Below are 20,865 nucleotides of genomic sequence, written 5' to 3'. Positions count from 1 at the left end.
TTTTGTGCCCCAAGCGCAGGAGTCTGCACTTGGCCTTGTTAAACGTCAACAACAGACTTTTAGAGTTCAACATACTTCAGCCAATAAAGAACTTCTTCTGTTGCCAGCAGTGGTACAGCAGTGTCTCTTTGCTCTGACAAAGAGCAGGATCTTGGACTCCACAGAGTGTGTAGCAATGGGCCTGGACCAAGAGCGACACATCTGACATGGAGTTTTGTGTTTGTTCATCAGGAGGAAGAAGGCTAAGAACTCACAAAGACCTAGCAGGATCTACTTAGAACAATCAAGATCCAACTGGAACTGGCAGAATGAAGAAAATTGGAAAACCCTGTTGCCTGAAGCTCTTATTGTTACAATTTCAGCATTAACTGAGCTGGTAGTTTCCTGCAGAAGAGCCCAAGAAGCAGGAGGGACCAGGGAAGGCCTCTCTTCCAGCTATGTCAAAAGATCCTGAAGGATCTGCCTACAGTTGAGGACAAGGACAAGAACAGATTTCTCTACTTGCTGCATATGTCCACAGCTGACAAGAACAACCTCCAGAAACATCCTGGAACTTCAGAACTGGTAGACAAATTTTAAGGCAAATTGTTGTTTTGGAAAGAATTTAAGCCCAGCCAAGAAGTGGAGAAAGTAGGAAGCACAGAAAGTCTGACTTAGGTTTAATGGCACAGTAAAGCCCAATGAGAACTCAAGGTGCTCTTTTACCTTATTAGAAGTACTTTGAGTGCAGCACAGCATCTACAGTAAGCAGCAGAACACAAACAGTATGGAAACACATACCCAATGTTTCCCTGTACCCCCTTATCTTTTCCTTTAAAACAAAGCAAAGAGAAAAGAACTAGTGCAAAGGGTTTATTTCATAGTAAAGCCACACTAACTCCTTGCCTTGGATATTAAGTTGATAAAACAAAGCAAAAACTTCAATTATTCAGAGCTATAACTGCCCAGAAAACATATTTCCTTTTAAGGTATCAGATTCTATAAGTTTACGATGAATATCTGAACTTGTTTACATACTGCTCTTCACACCAAGAAGGAAAATATATACTTTTTGCAAAGTACGCAGTTCTACATAAAGAAGTAAATGCCTCATGATATTCTGGGACAGTACTCACCTTTAGAAGTTTCCCAGTGCACAAAAGAATCAATTAAGGACAATCCTTGTTTATAATAAAATGTGGTTAATTCTAGCCAGTCTGCTTCCAGTGTACTGATAACTGGCCCCTTTCTTGTAACTTTCATAGACAAAACACCTTCATGATAGGTCCAGCAAGTAGAATCATCATCAAAAACATTGAAGACTGTATATAACTTGTCTAAGAAAAGAAACAGAAAAGAAGAATGAACCTCTGGAAGAAAGTGCTCCAACATAAAAAAAAAATTTAAATGTTATTTATCTCTTACTTCAACATGGTTTTGTAATTCTAAGCAACAGTTTTAAGAATTGTTTCCTGATGTGGCTGTACTCAGCTTGAGAAAAAAAGTTGAACCCATTATAGTGAGGTCATCACTGGACCTTTTACGTAGTTGAGTCTCACACAGAGAAAATATACTACAGCTAAGAGAAAAAACAAAGTGAAACAGGCTTCACTTCTGCTACTTATAGTAATTTCAGATATTTGTAGTCAGAAGTTCCATTACTGAAGATTAAAGACAATTTTCACAATTTTTAAGTGCTAGGAATGCCTTGTATGGTATTGATTTTTACCCATGATTTTCTGACTGTAACTTAAGTACCAGTATAAATAGTTGCCTACCGGGTTTTCTCCCTCAATAACTGATGAGCATTTGAGTTAAGCTGACAAAACCAGTGTATCCTCAAATGCTTTTTATATCTGGATGTTAATACAGTGCTGTTACAAAAACCAGAGCCAGACAAAAATTGAAATCAATAAATCCACAGCAGTTTGGGAAATCACTGGTGACGCTACATGAAGCCTTCGCTATATAAATGCATTCTACAGATACACTCACACGTATGTCACTGCTGTGGAGAAATAACACAAAGCAGTTGCCAAAAGCTGCTCTGAGATTGTTTAACACTTCAACATCTGAGCTGCCTAGATCAACACAAATAAACCTCTGGAAAGCAGAAGTATTCATTGCCAAAACAAAGGAACTTGGGTCAGATGACCCCACTTTAGATGCTAGTTTCTCCTGGCTCTAGAAACAGACGGACATTTCCAGAGTAGGATTTGGACTGTAAGCAGTCTGAATCCCTCTCTAGGAGAACCCTTCTGTTTTGAGAAGCATTACCACACCCACTGCAAATGACACCAGGGCCTGGAATAAGGTAAAATGAGGACAAAATTCTGAACTATCTCCGGAAGGGATGATTCCTTCCTACACAGTTTTACTTTATCACCTCCATAGGTGGCTGTATTAGAATAAATGCATTTATCCTGACAAATCTTGATTTTCTTTCCCACATTACTCGAGTGAGATCACTTTTAGAGTTGCTCTTCAGAGAAAACTAACCAAGTTTCCTAATACAACTATTCAACTGCTCATGGGTATTGGGAATTGCATCTGCAAGCAATGTATTTAGAAAAATAGTCAAAATTCATATGTTATGACCCCCAAATCTAGAACTTCGACACAGTTTTGCATCTTTTGAAGAGACCTAAATAGAACTGGCACACTGAAGCAGGAGTACACGCGTGCAAGGCTTCCTTTGAAAGCTCACATCAGTATTTTTAAAATGATGGTGACATGACCATCTTTGTAAATGCTGTAATTTTTCATAAGTTTTGTCTTATGAACTCCATTCTCTGAGTATTTTTGGTAGTATAGAAAAGCCTGACATGTTCTCGCCAAAGCTTTTTGAAGCATTTCCTGAGAGCACTGCACACAGGGGATGCAGTGGTTGCTGATCTACATGGACGCAGCAGTCTGCACAAATCAAGCTTCTTTAACAGAACCAAGAGTGTTCTGCTTCTTGCCTACAGGATTTCTATTCTGCTACATACAGCAAACCCACCATTTCAAGCTATAAGGGAAGAGGTAAGCTTTAACAGATCACGCTGTTTCAGCACATAGTACAAGAACTGCTTTAATTCAAGTGTTAAAATAAGAGGGACATCTCAGTGCTCAGAGGAGGGTGCTTAACTCTTCACAGGAAAGTGAAGAGATTGCTTTTGAGAGCAATTAAAACATGTTTGGCACGTCAGGAAAGAACCTATTACGTCAAAATGCTGCCTGCCTGCTTTCTGCACAATACCATCTGGCTTTAGTTCTGGTGCTTTAGACTATTACTTTCTTTTTACCTTTTCTTCCCAGCAAACCAGGAGGCCTTAGTGCTTCAGTATCCAAAGCCGCCGTTTCAGGCAGTCACTCACACAGACTACACTAAATATTTCAGATTCTTCTACAACTAGATTTTCTACCACAACACCAGCATTTTTCCTTCCTATACAACTATTTAATGCTTACTTTTCTCTAGTTTAAATTCATTTTGTAACAATTATCCCCTTTAATTTCATGGCTAGTGCATTAATTTAAGTGATCTCTTTCAGGACGCTTCTTGAAGGCATGTTAACCAGAAAGAATCCATTATGAACGGATTTGTTTGCTGTACATTATGTGAACTTACTAGAAGCATGTAAAATTATAGCTCTAGCTGAAGGGGCTCTTTGTGGTCATTTTGAAACAGGCAGAACTGGAATCGTAACATATTCTTGGAAACTTGTTGCATATTTATGATTCCATATTAAGTGAAAGCTATATGCATTCAGGTAAAGGTTTTAAAACAATTGCATCCTTCTAAAAGAAAAAAAATTTACTGACATTTGTCATACACATCAAGCAAGAAAGCTCTCTGCACCACATCTGAAATTAGAATTACATGGTGGTTTATTTTTGGGGATTTTTAAAATATTTTTTCTTTAAGCTACAAACTATAGTTTTGGTAGTATATTTATAATATTCTGTATGAAATGTAAAATATTTTAATAATATAGTTTTAATGTATTACCGCAGTTCACACATACATAAAGCAGAAGGTAAATATTTTTTCTGTTCCCTCAACTGACAACTTCTTTAAAAATGTGTATGCATTTAAGGCAGATGCATCTTCCAAAGCCAGTATTTGATACAATAGAACATACTGTTCAGTTGGGTTTCTTTTCCCCCAACACCTTTTTAAAAACAGCTCAATGAAAATCCTCATTTCTGCAATAAATAAGCATTTATTACCGTCTCCTTTTCCTGGTTTAACAGGGCTGACTTCTTTTCCAAACTGGAAATCTGCATCCTGTAACAGACTGCTTTCTCCTTGCATTTCCTCTTCTATCCCACTCTCAGAAGAGTGACCACTCAATGTTCCTTCATTCCAGTTTTTATAGTTTTCATCAGAATTTTTTCTTCTGTGTTCCCTATTTCTTCTGCCCAGCGTTGATTCCAGCTCTGCACTTCCATCTGTGCTTGTTCCATTACAGGCTTTAGGTGGAGGGAAGTGTTGCATTAAAAATCCCACAAACTTCTTTCCTCTTTTAGCAGCTTCGTTGACCTGTATTTACAACAGAAAATGATCTGCAAAGTGATTTTAGCATTGCACACAACTAAGATTTGCTATATGTACATTCTGTACAATCAGCATAAAATGCTGATTTTCAAGTACAAATACACAACACCATACTACGAAAGGGTGGCTTGTCTTTGTGCACTGCCCATATTTCAAAGTAAATGGAAGTCTTCCAGAACGTTTTTGGAGCCAAGCCAAGAAAGGTGGCCAACACTGCTACATTTAGTGTACACAGAATCCTTCATTTAGAACAAATCCAGTGTCTAGTGATAAGCACCACAGCCGTGCGATAAACAGTATTGTTTCTCTTAACATGTGACACCAGTCATACTAAAATTAGTAACCCGTAATACTACAGAAACCTCAATATTTGTCATGTGTCATGAATCATTATTCCCTGGCTCCCTTAAAGTCTGCTTGGCTTCACTGTTACTGAACATTGTGAGGGATCAGAGAAAGGAGGGAGTTACAAGCAAATTAAAACCCTCTTAACACAGCTTTCAGCCATTGCACTGATGTTCCAAAATACAGCTGCAGAATGTACACCACGTGTCGGATGTGTCTGTTCTTGGAGGGAGGTGTTTTTTCTGGATAAGGAGTGTTATCATTTAGGAAGGTGATCCCCTTAGAAATGCAGTCTCTCAAGGAAAACACAGAAACCCCAGCCCTATAAGAACAAATTGCCTGGGAAGTACTGGATTAGCAGGGATAGAGAGAAGGATTTTTACTTATTTAACTCACAAACAAGTAATGAAAAGTGTGAATACTCAAGTAGCTGGTGGTACTACAAGTCCTTTTTAGTACCACCATGGACTAAAGTGTTACTCTCTACCACCACTAAGTATGTACAGCCACGATACGAGATCACAGCAATTACAGATTGCTGCTGCTTCTAAGACAACAAAAATAATTTTAGAAAGCGAAAAGCAGCAGGCTTTAGAAGGCAACTGGGGGCTTTGTGATTTTTCTTTTTTTTACTAGCTCAGTCTTTTTAAAACATTGAGCATTTCAAAATCCAATTATTTTCATATAGTACTTCTGTTCCAGATTTGCTTGCGAGACTGAATCCTGCTAACTTTAAGTGTATTTTTCCTTTAACTGTTTCTCTGTTATACAACCAAACTGGTGATATGCTTGTACTACAGTGTAAACATGTAATGGAATCTCAATTTAAACTTGAAACACCTGGAAATTTCAAAACAAAACATTGAGAAATTTTAAAACTACGCTGCAATCATTCAAACATCATTAAAGATCTCCAGTGTGCTTCCTTGTCCACTCTTTCCTTGGCAACTATTGTAGAAGATCTCACTCTTAACTCTTGTAATAACAATATTTTCCTGTTTCGCTAAGTCTTCAGTTTTGAAGAGGAAGTGAAACACAAAAAGACGTAGAACTAGAGCTGCCATTGCAGGGGAAGTTTAGTTTTCTTTAACTACACAATATTTCCAAAAACTGTGCCAAGTACATATTTAAAATAATTGTTGTATATTTAATTTCTATTAAAGAATGAAAAAAATCTTAGAAATGGAACATACTCACATGACTGGGAATACCTTACTTAACCTCGAACAACATAAAAATCCAGTTTGTTGTTCGTTTTTTTAAATTTTAATTCCAGAAAAAGCTATCACACAAGCATTTCAACGACTGACTGAGAGTTTGGGCCTGATCCTGATTTCAGTGGTGTAAGTAGCCAGTCTCCCAAAGCTCTACGGGGCTTGGTACTAAGTCCTGAACTAGAAAAAGCAATTAGTGAAGAAAAGTAACTCCTGCAGCAAGAAAATACTTGGTAGTTTCTATAAAATAACCCAAGGTTAAAGCTCAAAACTAAAAAACCCATCAGTCACTGTATATAAGTTACATGCATGGTAGAAATAAAAATCATGTATGCTTGAAAAATCCTCATTACCTTTTCTAACAGTTCTTTCACCACCTCATTTGTCAGTGTTTCGTACATTAAAGGACATTCCTCAATCACTAGCCTGGGATGCCTTTGTCCTCGGAGTGCTGCATGTTTCTGGCTGGAACAGAGAAAGAAAGCAGTCTTTGTCAGGAGTTTGCTACTAACTTGGGCAAATACTTGCATATAGAATTCTTTTCCGGAATAGTTATGAATGAAATCCTGGCAATGCTTCTTCGTACTGTTATTTAGAACTCAATGTTTCCTGGTGCTCTGTTCTGTTCCTTACACAAAGGGGCAGGTCTGATGTATTACAATGTCAAGGTAAGAATACCAACATTTAACATGAATATCACCTGAAGACTTAATAGACATCTTTTGGAGAACAAGTTTCATAGACAAACAGACCTGCTTTTCTAATGAGTTAATCAAAAAATCTCCCATAATGCAAAAAATACACAGATGCAGTTCTGAAGAAGATACGCTATAAACAGAAACTATACTTTTACACCGTTAACGTGCTGCTGTTTGGTCTTTGTAACTAAAGCAGGGTTGCAGCTATTGTATGAAATGCAGTGGAGGCAAACATTAGGAATACAGTGCAGTAGCAATTACTTTGGTAATATTTAAATCACTCAGATTTGAGAATCCAACGAGCTTTAAATTCAATTTGAAATTAAAGAATAGCATTAATCGCATTTATCTAAAGCCAGTCTGGCCATTACTCAGACAATGATATATGATGGATATCAATAATAAAAGGGGATTTTACTTGACATTTCCTCCACACAAGCTTTTGCTTTCGAATGAACCATCAATGAGAAACACTCAAATATCAAAGACTCCTTTCCAGACAGCAGCCTGAGAAGGTGCATTTGTCTATAGGAAAACCAGCATGGGTACGTACGGCATAAGGGACTGGGATGCTATGCCGAACAGTTTCACATTTGGGCTGTGGGTTCTTGTCTTTCATCTATTCAAGGGCCTAAAGGTCAGTTGTGAGAGTAGCGTGCTGATCATCAGCTCCTAGAAGCCTCAGCTCTAGAGAGGAAACATTCTGCTCTTCTTCCTCAAGCCCTTGTCCACATGGACAACATTCACCTTGTTTGCAGGTAAATTTATGAAGGTAGAAAACACCATGGACAATGGTTGTTTGAGCCAAGCATCTCAGAAACTCCCTCAAATGATGCACATTTTACAGAAGCATTGCTGGAGTGGCAAGGGGCACCTTCTGACCCGTGCCCTTCCAGTCTTCTCAAGGAAAACGTAAGAACCTTTGTGCGTCACACTAGGACTCAGGATGGAAGGGGGAAGCACGACAGCTCTTAATGCAATAAGCATTTCACTTTTCTATTTACTCAAGAACAAAAGGGTATCTTCTTTGCATTCAAAGGCACTAATGGTAAAATGTCTTTGTACATTTTCTTTATCATTACAATACAGTGAAAAAAGCTGTGATAAACAAGACTATGGAGCTGAAACAAACTCTTGACTCTTTCCACTCAGTGTCAAACCCAAGCTTTTGTATCCCCCCGAGTCACAGAACAGTTATTTTCTTTTATATCAAGAAGGAAAAATCAACTATTTACCTCTGATAAACTACATAATTCATAATTTATAGGTAATTTTCCCTAAATAATGCCCTTATGGGAAGAGTGAAAACACAGAAGTCTGGAAAAAGAATAAAATCACTCCCATCACAGAATTTAAAGCAGCTTATTATTGGTGATGTATTTAACCTTGTATGTGCTGCAGGATCCAAGACTGATGATAATTTATTCTAAAAATGTATTATGGATAAAAGGGTAAATTAGAACAACTTATCTTCCCACAAATGATGATGAGCAACTTTGGAGTTCTGTTTGGAGATATACTAAGGCAAAGTAAATGTTAGCCTGTTGTGTGCGTAGTAATGCCTTTTTATTTAACGCTAAGTTCCTCACCTTTCAGGTGAACAAGGAACAGTTATTTCCCACCAAGAGGCTCATTTCAAGTTGATAATTATGCATATTGAGCAATCCATTTACAAATGGCTTACATAATGGACCAGTATATTCAAATTACTTCACTGTTACCTTAATTTTAATCGTGAAAGCACCACTCGGTATATGTGACTTGCAGGGAAATTCCTTCTACGTCCAATTGGCAGGATAATAGGATGAACAGCTCCTACAACATATCCTTTGCTGTAATAGTCTTCCACCTTAGATGCTATATCCAACAAAGAACTGATCTTGATAACTTCTGGATTTGAGGAAGCTAAGAGCATTGAAAACAGAAGAGAATGAAATTATATACTGTGTACATCCACATACTTTTGGGTGAATTGCTTTTATATAAAACAAGATCCATGCCAAGGCATTTACTAAAAAGCTAGTTATATTTATACAAGAAAATGCAGACTCACAGCTGGTTCAACTAGTTGAATTACATCTTTTTACAAGTTAATATGACCTATTTTTAATCTATTTGGGAACACTTTCTGTTGGATCTAGCTTTGCCAAGCCAATTTCAAAGCCGCATCAACATCTAAATGTACAATAGGTCAGAAGTTAACAAAACAACTATTTAATCTAACCAAAGCTTTAAACATACTGAAGCAGTGTCCTTCAACCCTAGATCATAGGTAAATTCTTGTAGAATGAACTTAAGCCTAGCAGAATGTTTTTCTTAATTATATTTTTTGACCCTTTAGAAGTGATCTATGGATTACAGATTGAATTTTTAACACAGTCCTCCTTTTTCCTCCTTTTTCCTCCTTTTTCCAGTAGACCTAAGTAGGGTCACTTAAGTAAGCTATATGGTGTCACCAGTTTTTAATGAGGACCCCTCTGAGTGTGTGCGAGCATTACTGATCAACAAACAACAGCTAGGCACTTCATAACAACTGCCAGAAACTAGGGAAAACTCTTTTGAGTGCCTTCTTTTCAATGGTTTGATCCGCAGCTTTTGCACAGAGAAAAGGAAAATTCCTCATCAGTAAGAGATTATCTGTTCTGCTACAGTCTGATGGTCAGTGTTTCCTGTTCCACTCAACTCCAACTGGAGCTACAGAAGCTCTCAGAGCCTCCAAAGCAGGACATCAATACTCGTAGACAGTAAATTAAGAGCAATTTTGCCAGCATATATTTGCTTACCATCAAAATTATCATCCTTTGCACATATGAACTACCATGACAAGACAGTTTGGCTTGGGATCTGATGGTCTTTATCAGTGACCTTTGCTGCAAGAGACTGTTTTCTGTATTATGACAAGTCCCTCTCTTCACAAGACTTACAGCGCAATAAGATCAGTGTTCAACTGCATGAAAGGATGCGTCAGCTGGAATTGAGTGACTCACAATACCTATTTTTTTTTGTTAGAGAGACAAACATTTAATATGCTGCCTTAAATGTTCTCTTTCAAACCATAAAATACACTCTAGGCAATTAAATACACAAATTCTCCCAATTCTACAATAAAAAGATATGAAAGGAAAAAGAAAAGGTAAATGCAATGATAAGTCTCACCACTGTACTCCCTAGAGTGAATTTCACATTCTTTCATCTCCTTACCTACCAGCCCTATATTGCAGATGAGCAACAGCAAAGAATTTAAGGACTTCTATCAAAGACACTGCAAGTCAAAGTCTTCCTGTCCTGTGTATTTAAAGTATCATAAATTAGACATGTGAATCTTCTGTTTGCCCAAATCTTTTATTCTAATAAACTGAATAGAATTCTTCTGGTTCATGAGCAACATGTTATGCAGAACTTCACTCTCTATGCTATTTTCCCACCTTAAAAAGGGGATAATACTTATCTATGTATATCATGGAGGGCTTTTTCGAAAAAAAATAAACTAGTCTGTGTGTACACTACTCAGTTTAAATGCTTTTGAATACCATTTTTTACTAACAAGAAAAAAGAATGGAGGCCTATTTGCTTCCTACTGTAAGAGCCTTAATGGCCTAGAAAAAAAAAAAATCAAAAATAACAGAATAGCGTGTACCAAGCGAGACGCGCACTACCAAAAAGCATCACTAACATATTGACAGCTTATTGCTGATAACTAGCAAACTCAACCTATTAACATCAACTCTGCCATTCTCACTCATAGGACTCATCTGTTGCACTTCGTCGGGCTACCTTGGTGAGTTTTGTTTGGGTTCTTCTGGGGGTGTGTGAGGTGAGGTGTTGGTGGGTTTTTTGTGGTTTTGTTTTCTTTTATGAAGCAGACAATAGATCACAGCCTTCCCTTTCATAGGCTGATGATATTTTGCCCTACCTAGTAATGCCTCCATCCCATAATTCCACACACAGTAAATCCAAGAGACATTAAATATGTATTGCAGAAATAAGTGCTCTACAGCCCACAAACCAAAAAAGCAGGAACGCATGCAATGTAATCATCACTTCACTGACTCTGGAAATGCCTTAATCATTTTTCCTTAAGAAAACTTTGGGATGTGCTGTCAACAGGTAACCAAAAAACTTCTGCCAAGAACTACAGCTAGCTTGCTCATTGCAGAGTAAGCTTCAGATGCATGATATTGAAGATGACAACAAAACATCTACTTCATCCATATGCATACAGTTATTCTGAGTGACACGAACTTCACAGCGTGTCACCTTTGGGGGCTTATGTGAAACACTCTTGCATCAATATTCCTTCTTTTCCCTCATAGGGGAGTTGTGGAAAAGCCATAAGCATTCTGCTTGAGTAGGAGTATTTAAACTACCCCTACTTCATGGTTAAACTGACCTGAAAAACCAACAGCTGTTTTTGTAACTGAGATATGCCTCATGATTGAGACTGCAGAATTTACAATCCTTGGCAGGTATTTAAAATAACAGTTCAGAGCCTACTGCTCCATGTCCTTTGCACTATTCCAATGAACAAAAATAAAAACCTGGCTGTAATTTTCTTGCTTGGGGTTCTCCTGATGCAGAAGAACCGCCAGGGAACTCAAGGCTAATGCTTGCAGTGGGGATAAGGGTATTCTGGGGACCAGGAAGGAAAAAAGCAAGGTACAATACACGGCCGATAACGAGTTAAGATGCACAGGGACTCCCGCCAGTACAGTCAGACTACAGCATGGTTGACCTCATTTGCGTCATGGCTTGGGAGAAGTTCAGGGACTTCAGAAAGTCTCCCTATCAGCCCCATTTTGACTTCACACAGTGCAAGTCTGATGAAGCAGAGAATAAGGCATATTAAACTGAAATAACACATTCATGCTTGCCTTACTTCTATCTTAATGCAGGACAGAGCTTACTGTAAGATCTTACAGAGGACACTACGTGCAGATTTTCTTGTTTTACTTGGTGTCAGATCCAGTGGTAACACGTCACTCAGGCAACCAGAAATCTCAGATGCTGGGGAAGATCTTGCTGTGGAAATCAGCAGACAGAGCCATGAAAACATAACAACTCGACAGCAGAGTGAAAACTGACTTTGGTCCGAAGTGATAAAAGGCTCTCACTTAGGTTTCATTTGGCCAAAGGATATTCAAGTAGCAACAAGTATGCAAGCAAACTGGAGTAAAAGAGGGAAAGACCCTAAAAGCCCAAAATTCCCCAAAGCCAGTTTCCCTGTTTCGTAAGTGAATAAAAATCACAAATGCCTCCAAGAAGGACAGCATATAAACTAGGTTTTTACTGTATTCACGACCTTAACTCTAAATCATAGAATCATAGAATAACCAGGTTGGAAGAGACCCACCGGATCATCGAGTCCAACCATTCCTATCAAACACTAAACCATGTCCCTTAGCACCTCACCCACCCGTGCCTTAAACACCTCCAGGGAAGGGGATCCAAGAACCTCCCTGGGCAGCCTCTAACAGTGCCCAATGACCTGTTCCATGAAAAATTTTTTCCTAATGTCCAGCCTAAACCTCCCCTGGTGGAAGTTGAGGCCATTCCCTCTTGTCCTGTCCCCTGTCACTTGGGAGAAGAGGCCAGCACCCTCGTCTCCACAACCTCCTTTCAGGTAGTTATAGAGAGCAATGAGGTCTCCCCTCAGCCTCCTCTTCTCCAGGCTGAACAACCCCAGCTCTCTCAGCCGTTCCTCATAAGGCCTGTTCTCCAGCCTCTTCTAAATAGTAGAGACTTCAAACAAACAAAAAAATACTTTAAGTTCAAAGATAAACACAGGTAGAACCATTGGAAAGAAGAATACTTGTTTGCAAATCCAACTGCTCACAGTTACAGACCTAAAAGTCAGGCAGCTGACAGATTATCAATTTAAGAGATGCACCCTGATTTGCACTTGTTTCACATGCTTTTTATTAGAAGTCAGAATCACCTTTACAACAAGTCCTTTATGTGCTTCCAGAAACCTGTTACTTTAAAACACAGCAAAACTATGCAGACTATTAAAGAACAGTAAATGCTCTTCAGTCTCAAAACAAGTTTTACAATCCTTTGTTATCAGTAAATTAATAGGTCATTCATGTATGCATTACGCAGCCTGGCTTTATTTCCAAGTACATTGCACCCACTACTTACTCACGGTTTTGTTCCTTTGAAAAGAACAAGCCAATGAAAAACTCTATATGTGTTTAAATAAATGAAAAAGTCAACAGATACAGTTGGATGTCAAGTACTATAACTTAGCATGTGGCTTATATTAGTATCTTGTGGTTTTTCCTTTAATTTAGAATTAAAACTGAGCAGAGGCCAAGTTTTGTTTGTGAAAAAGTTCCTGAATAAGAAACAAGATGTTTACTTACACCTTCTCCCTTTATCAGACCCTCTGGCAATTGGATTTACTTCAAATCCTTGTTACTAAGATTTTCCTGTAGACCGGGTTGTTACAAAATGCAAGTTACTACAAAGTGACTGCAAATCTGAGCAGTCTGCTCGGAGGGCAGCCATCTGGGCTTGTTTATGTTTTCAACTTTGTGGAACAGGGAGTTGCTCTGTTAGAGACCGGACACCCTCGGGAAGGAAATATCCCACAGAGCACTGTCTGCCTCTGGCTATGCATACAAATTCTGTTTCATTCCGGTCACGATTTCAAAAGGCTGTTCAACAAGTAAAGCATTTGGAAAAAAATAGTAAAAGGGAACTGTAAGACTCTTACTAAAATATCTACCTCGGGTGGTAGACTGGGGTGGGCATAAGAGGGGAAGCTACTCCTCATATACAAATACGGAACATACTTACTTCTGCATAAAGAAACAGACAATGACAGCCTGTTTTCGGAAGCTGAGTGCAGTTAAAAACATGGTTATTCAATAAATGCTCAGGCATACGGCATTTTCTGAACCGTCACACTGAATTCAGACAACCATTACTCACAGTGAGCACGGATGGCAGTATCTGACTCACAGGAAACTAGGAAAATCTCTAACAGTTTTTTTGCCAGCTTCCTTAACAAGGACAGTTGTGTAATTGGGAGGGTTTGGTTGTTGAAACTACTAAAGTAGTTTCCATTGTAATTTTATCTAAGTGAGGACCTTCGTCATGATTTGTGTTTCAAAATAAAAGCCTTGCGTTTCAGCTAGCTTTGATTAAAGTATAGAAGATTCACTGTAGGTCAAACAAGATAGTACCAAGTTAAACTCTATTCCTTGCTTTCTCAGAACAGTAAAGAAATCACATAAAAGATACCTTCTAAAGTAAAATCCAGCAACACGTAGTCATAAGCAGAATCCGTCTTTGTTTCAACTTGTGGTCTCTTCAATGTAGAAAAGATTTTTCCAGGGCTGCTATCATCTGGGTCTTCCAGCTTTCTCAGTCCGCACCCCATGGCAAGATCTGCAAATGATTAGATCGCAGGAAAAGGCTGGGGGAGCAGTAAGATCTGTCTTTCCTCTCTACAGGGAAAAAAATAACCAGATAGTTTCCCTTTGATTTTGTTTTCTATCAGCCATAAATCCAAACAGAGAAAAAGTCTGGTTCCCAAATCAAAAAGGGAAGGTACTTTCCATTCATTTTTTTTTATATAGAAAGAGTAAGCCTCTGATGATTTCGAGCTAAAAACTTCGTAAGAGCGGGCTTGATTTCACAGCAGTGTTAGAGCTGCTACAAACTAGCAGAGATTTTCCATGCCACGTCAATTTACAGCCAGCCCCCTATCAGTGCTCTCTTGCAGAGGACACCAATAGTGCTTTGTTTGTCCTTCTGGGCTGACTCAGGGGGGAGGAAGGGGGAGAAGGACTGAAAAAGAAAGTTGGAGAGAAATTTGTCTGTGAGTACTTACCTCCAAAAGTTCTACTCAACTGCAGCAGCAAGTCAGAGGAGGAAAACAGCAAGTCAGAATGAAAGAATGAGAAAAGAGCCTCAACATGGTTGGAGACGAAAATCATTTCCAGAAAGGAAGTCAGCTTCAAGAGGAAATTGCTTCTGGCATCTCAAAGGGTAGAAAAGCAGTTTAGTCCTTATTTTAGATTTTAAAGTTTGATTCCTATTTCCTTTCCATAGGAACTCTCTTCTAGAGGAAAAAACCCGCAAACATAGCGTAATGTACTGTAATAATGTAAAAATATATAGTAAAGAAATCTCTGGTCAAAAAAATGAAATATGATTACAATTAGCATCTACATTGCTAAAATCAACTTACATATTGGTTTTGACTGGGAAGTGACTCTAAAGTACTCCTCATTTCAAATCAGGAAGACTCAGTCCTACATATGAATATAGTTACAAGACTTTGTTCCTCATTTTTCACATATCGAACAACTGAAATCCTCTTCTCTGCTAGGATGACCTCAGCTGGCACAGCCAGAGACCTTCAACACCACTGGCTAAGCATATTTAAGTCTATCCTAAAATTTAGGGTAATTTTAAATGTTCTGATTACTCTTAGGTTAACTCCTGCAAGTCACTTGCAACTGGATTACACCTGATGCAGACCAAGATAAGGCACAGGGAGAAAAAAGAACAGCAACCAACTTTCTAGGGCTCTGTTACTGCCAGGATGATCAGTTATAAAATCTGCCTTTTTATTTTCAGGCTGCATCTAGAGAAATTAAGTCATCTAGAGAAAACCAGAGATTCGTAATGCCATTTTTTGATTAAAGGAACCTCATGTTTGAATTTAAAAGAATCTTTACGTTTTTCCCCTGCTGAAAACTATTAATCGTATAGAAAATAGGAGAATTTTCTATAACCAATCATTGCAAGTTAGGCATTAACCATTTGTGGGTTTCTTTCTGTTCTACAGAAAGGGATCTACAAGTGATGTAACTTTTATTAAGTAGCTGACCAGGAATCAGAAGTCTGTAGACTATATCTCCTCTGAAATCCACATTAAAGTTACTTAACTTCGGAAGAGTTTAAAAAAAATCACTGAATGCAGAGCCTATGTAACAATTACTTCAATCCTACAGTCTTTAAAAAAAAGCTTCCAAGTGCTGAAACCAAGAGGAAATCTCTCGGTGTTGTCTTCTTCAATAAAACTGAGGAAAATAATACTGAGTAGACGGAGTTCTTCAGCTTCCTGGGGAAGATGTCAGCTTACACAGGAATTGCTCAAATAAGTTTTTTTCCAGTAAAGGTCATCCCCAAATGGTCGCTATGCCAGACATAGATGTGAACTGTCCACTCAAGTACAAGAAGTCTGCTGTTTCATTTCACACAGTCCTTACGACCCACTGTAAATGTTTGTATAAAGCCATGACACAATGAAGATAGCTGCAAGTAAAAGCTTCTTGGAGCACTAGTCCAGTTGCCAGCTGGTGGTTTGTTTGTTTATTTTTAGCTAAAGATAGCTACATTTTGAGTTTCAGAGGCCAGAACATTGTATTTTGAACTCATCATGATATGGCTTAAACTGTATTTCAAGCCTCTCAACAAGAGGTATTTTTTTCTTAGTGTAAACAAACTCTTATGACACCAACACAGAAACACCATTATGGATAAAACCAAGGGTCCTTACTTGGGTAATCACAGATGAGTTAAGTAGTCACAAGCTTCCAAGCTGGAAGTCAGTCAACAGCTGCCTCAAAAGTCATTAGGCCTGAACCACTGAAACCAAAGATCCCACACGTAAGAACAAAGAAAAAGCCAAAAAAGCACCAAGATGTACCAGTATCTCTTGCAAGATTTCGACACTGCATTAAGGCACCTCAGTGACTCAGGAAAGGAAGAGGAACACAAGATTCCTGGATTCAAGAGCTGCCTAAGGAACCACCTGAAAAGTTATAGTGTCCTATTGCAAAATGGATATGAACTACAAAACAATCAACTTACAGTGACCCAAGACACAAGCAAATGCTCTGGGAATCGGTATCAGAGAAGAACAGATCTCTAAAACTATACTGTAATTCACTGAGGTGTGGTAGTCACAGCACCCCATGAGAAAGACTGATGTTTTTAAAATCATGTCCCTCTGTTCCTCCCTCCATGTTCACTCCTGACGTTACTGATGGCCAAAGCAAACTGTCTGCGATGTCGGTGACAAATAAAAGTGGTGTTGGCACCTCTTTATGATGAAATTTCTCTTGCTAGAATTAGAAAGATGACACTTGGCTTTTGGAATATCTGTGATAAACCAACTTGAACACAAGGCCTATTTGAAAGAATGCCTTCTCTCCAAAACCAACCATGACCTGCATAAACCATTTAATAAAATATACAGCTTAAACTTTGCCTCTCCCAGTATCTTAATAGATCAAGAATGGGAGGCAGTACTCAACAGTAATACGTTATTTTCGACTCATCTGAGCTTCCTGTTGATGAAAATCTTAAAACATAAGGAAAATTATGAAAACAGTACATGTACACAGAATACTTCCGTTGTCTGTGTAGGCACAACATTGAAATAAAAGATAAAAATGATACATAAAAATTCAAGGAAATTGACTTTTAATTTAATTTTTAATGGATACCAAAACTCAAGAAACATGATTAACTACTGGATATGCAATGCAGTCAGCTATACCAGGATCCATTGCAAATGCTTCCTTAAAGACATTTCTCTTTCTGATTAGGGTATGGGCCAATACATTAAAATGAATCATAATACTTTAATGCTGCATTAACATCAGAAGTCTTCAAAACAAGAAACATTTTACCTTTTAAGATATAGACCAAGGACTTTGTAAGAAGGGCTATAAAAAATTTAAGCAGTATCACAATCACGACAAATGACTCCTGCTCAATCACGTGACTTCATAGTGGCTGAAGCTTCTTCAAGGAAAACATCTCACATTTTCCAACCCATTAGGCCACCACTGGTACAAAAAACATCACTGGCAGTACATCTGTAAGAAGGTTATTTGCTCAAAACACTAACTGATGAGCTTACCTGGAATAAATTCACTTTTACAAGGTGCATAGCTTTAAAAATCCATTCCTATTCTGGGGGTTGAATAGTGAGCATCAGAAAGACAAATACTTAAACCAGTGCCAATTACCTAAGAATACATTATTGATATTTATAAAGGTTTCACTGGGACTGAATCTGACTTAAGAAATGGAAGGGATAACTCTTATTTTACATTTTGACTTCGTCAGAGGAACTAATCAATCATAGAACAACCAGGTTGGAAAAGACCTCTTGGATTATCACGTCCAGCCATTCCCATCTGCCACTAAACCATGTCCCTGAGCACCTCATCTACCCATCTTTTAAATACCTCCAGGGATGGCGACTCAACCACATCCCTGGGCAGCCTGTTCCACTGCCCAATCACCCTTTCTGTGAAAAATATTTTCTTGATGTCAAGCCTGACTCTCCCCTGGCACAGCCTGAGGCTATTCCCTCTTGTCCTGTCCCCTGTCACTTGGGAGAAGAGGACAGCTCCCTCCTCTCCTCAACCTCTTTTCAGGTAGCTGTAGAGAGCAATAAGGTCTCCCCTCAGCCTCCTCTTCTCCAGGCTAAACAACCCCAGCTCTCTCAGCTGCTCCTCGTAGGACTTGTTCTCCAGCCCCTTTACCAGCTTCATTGCTCTTCTCTGGACTCGCTCCAGAGCCTCGACATTCTTCTTGTACTGAGGGGCCCAGAACTGAACACAGGATTCGAGGAGCGGTCTCACCAGTGCCGAGTACAGAGTGAGAATAACCTCCCTGGACCTGCTGGTCACACCGTTTCTGATACAAGCCAAGATGCCATTGGCCTTCTTGGCCACCTGGGCACTCATGTTCAGTCGCTGTCAACCAACACCCCCAGGTACTTCTCCAGATTTCTAGCCAGACTTCTCCTAGGTTCTTGTGCACTGCATAGGGCTGTTGCACCCCAAGTGCAGGACCCGGCATTTGGCCTTGTTAAACCTCATGCCATTGGACTCCACCCAGTGCTCCAGCCTGTTCAAATCCCTTTGGAGCCTCTCTACCCTCCAGCAGATCCACACTTCCACCCAGCTTAGAGTCGTCCGCAAACTTGCTAAGGGTGCACTCAATGCCTTCATCCAGGTCATTGATGAAGACATTGAAAAGGCCTGGACCCAGCACTGAGCCCTGGGGACACCACTTGGAACGGGCCTCCAGCTGGATTTAACTCCATTTACCACCCCTTTCTGGGCCTGGCCATCCAACCAGTTTTCCACCCAGGAGAGTGTGCGCCTGTCCAGGCCAGAGGCTGACAGTTTCCTAAGCAGAATGCTGTGCGAAACTTTCAAAAATACAGTAATACTTGGACCAAATATGTTTCCCACTTGGGGTCATAACCACTCATGTTTGCAGCTTACAATGGCATAGGAGAGCACCACCTAAAAAGTAAAATGCATTATTACTGGCTATGAATCAGTCAGTTTTTAAACTGAGAACAGACATTAGTAATATACAAGGGGGCAAGATTACAGACACAAGCTAAATTAGTCAGATTTCTCCAGAAGGTGAGGCTATCTCAACAGTTACAGGACTCAACACTGACACATTAACCCCTCTAAACATTAATAATATCAAGCTGCAAGACTTTTGGACTTCAGTTCCTCTCTGAACTTTTTAGGCAGACTTCCTTCGCTTGGGGCAGAGTGACAGAAACAGCAAAAAAATCCTTCCATTAGAATAATTCTGCAAATCAATTGTCAAATGCTTTTTATATCCTCATATCCAAGAACCAGTACTTGAACTATAACAAGATACTGCCACGGTAGAAGCATTTGATTGTTTTGCCCATAATTTACTTAGATTTTAAGCAGCATTCCATATGAAGGCTCCTTTGTTCAGCAACATAAGTTTTTCTTCTTCACTTACATTTGTTTTCCCTAATTTTGTGAAAGTACAGGAACAGTCTTGTTAAAAATGTTTCCTTGAGCAGAAGAGCCAGCTTTTCTGCAATATTTAACTTCACATTCTAAAAGTAATTAGTAGAGAAGACAACAGTAGTTTGTTTTAATGAAAGCACAGTTTAATGATAGAAGTTCATAAATTCAAATTTTCTAAACCCATATTTAAACAACTCGATACAATTAAATAAAAGTTACAAACAGCAGATAAGGATCAACTGGAGTTAAAACTGTGTCACCAACCCACAAGTTTACTACAAGTTACAAACTACAGAAACTTGGTTTTCAATCACTCTAAGTATTTTCAACAGAAAGAGCATTCAATTCATAAAATTGCTAACAGTTCTCTAAAATGACATCTACAAATTTATTAAGCTTTTATCTGTGCACATCCACACTATCTCATTTATCAAGGCTGCAGTATCTAGATCTGTATCTACAACACTATACAAAACAACACAGCCATGTTATCAACTGAAATCACACATTCTACAATGTAACTAGGTGCTTTATTTAACCCAATTAAAACCAACTGAAAGTATTATGAACAGTATTCTGTTACCTTTAGTGCGGACATTTACATGGACTACAGCTGTAGTGACGGAGATAGGAAGTGACCATGCAAGACCCCCAAAATTAGTTTCAATACTGCTTTAAGTTACTTGCAAATCAAGGCCCAAGAAGGCCTTACAGGACTTACACTTTTCCTAGATGTTAGATCCATTACATGTTGTTAAACATATCTACATATTCCTGTTTTCTATATTTCTATTTGCATTTTCTGCATAACAGCTTGTAAGGGTTGGCGTACAGGACCGCATACATGTATCAAGACACTGGTATTCTATTTTTGGATCCTTAAAATACTCATTTAAGCTGTGTATTTTTCAATTGAAATAGGAAACGGTTTTACACTGGGTGTCTTGAAACTACCATAGTACTTCAACATTACAAAGGAACCAACCTATTTCACTGCAATTTTTGTATTAAAAAAACCCAAACTGTTTTACAAGCATACAATTTCTCACATTTTAGAATTATATTACATAAAAACATTTAAAGGGAGCCATGTGTTCCGCTTTTTTACTGAGTTGCTAGTGGAATGCAGTTTACGCATTGACTTGGCATTAGCTATTCTGAAGAATAATTTTCAGAATACAAAGAACTGACAACTAAAAATGTGAACAGTTTTTCAGGGATGATGAATGAAATTCCAGCACTTAAGATTACAAGTACCAGGAAACAAAAATGATAATGAACTAGAGAATCCTACTTAATGC

The 20,865-nt window shown here is 38.6% G+C and overlaps 1 protein-coding gene across 4 annotated transcripts in view; it reads right to left on the bottom strand.

Annotated features, from left to right (window-relative positions):
• RFTN2 (raftlin family member 2) overlaps positions 1–14,766 on the bottom strand; it is a 38,264-nt gene extending 23,498 nt beyond the window's left edge. For 2 of the 4 annotated variants that reach the window (XM_069860688.1, XM_069860689.1), the window contains exons 1-6: positions 14,617–14,765; positions 14,025–14,171; positions 8,501–8,684; positions 6,435–6,546; positions 4,195–4,507; positions 1,116–1,316 (exon numbers count right to left, since the gene is read on the bottom strand). In XM_069860688.1, coding sequence (XP_069716789.1) covers positions 1,116–1,316; positions 4,195–4,507; positions 6,435–6,546; positions 8,501–8,684; positions 14,025–14,171; positions 14,617–14,722 — 1,063 coding nt within the window. In that variant the 5' untranslated portion in view covers positions 14,723–14,765. Of the gene's footprint in view, positions 1–1,115; positions 1,317–4,194; positions 4,508–6,434; positions 6,547–8,500; positions 8,685–14,024; positions 14,231–14,616 lie in introns of all 4 variants that reach the window. The other 2 variants (XM_069860690.1, XM_069860691.1) reach the window with 2 other exon arrangements.
• Between the last annotated feature and the right edge of the window lie 6,099 nt (positions 14,767–20,865).

The sequence above is a fragment of the Phaenicophaeus curvirostris genome, chromosome 7 (genome assembly GCF_032191515.1).
Source record: "Phaenicophaeus curvirostris isolate KB17595 chromosome 7, BPBGC_Pcur_1.0, whole genome shotgun sequence".
In the NCBI taxonomy this organism is placed as follows: domain Eukaryota; kingdom Metazoa; phylum Chordata; class Aves; order Cuculiformes; family Cuculidae; genus Phaenicophaeus; species Phaenicophaeus curvirostris.
This window is presented reverse-complemented; position numbering and strand designations above follow the sequence as displayed.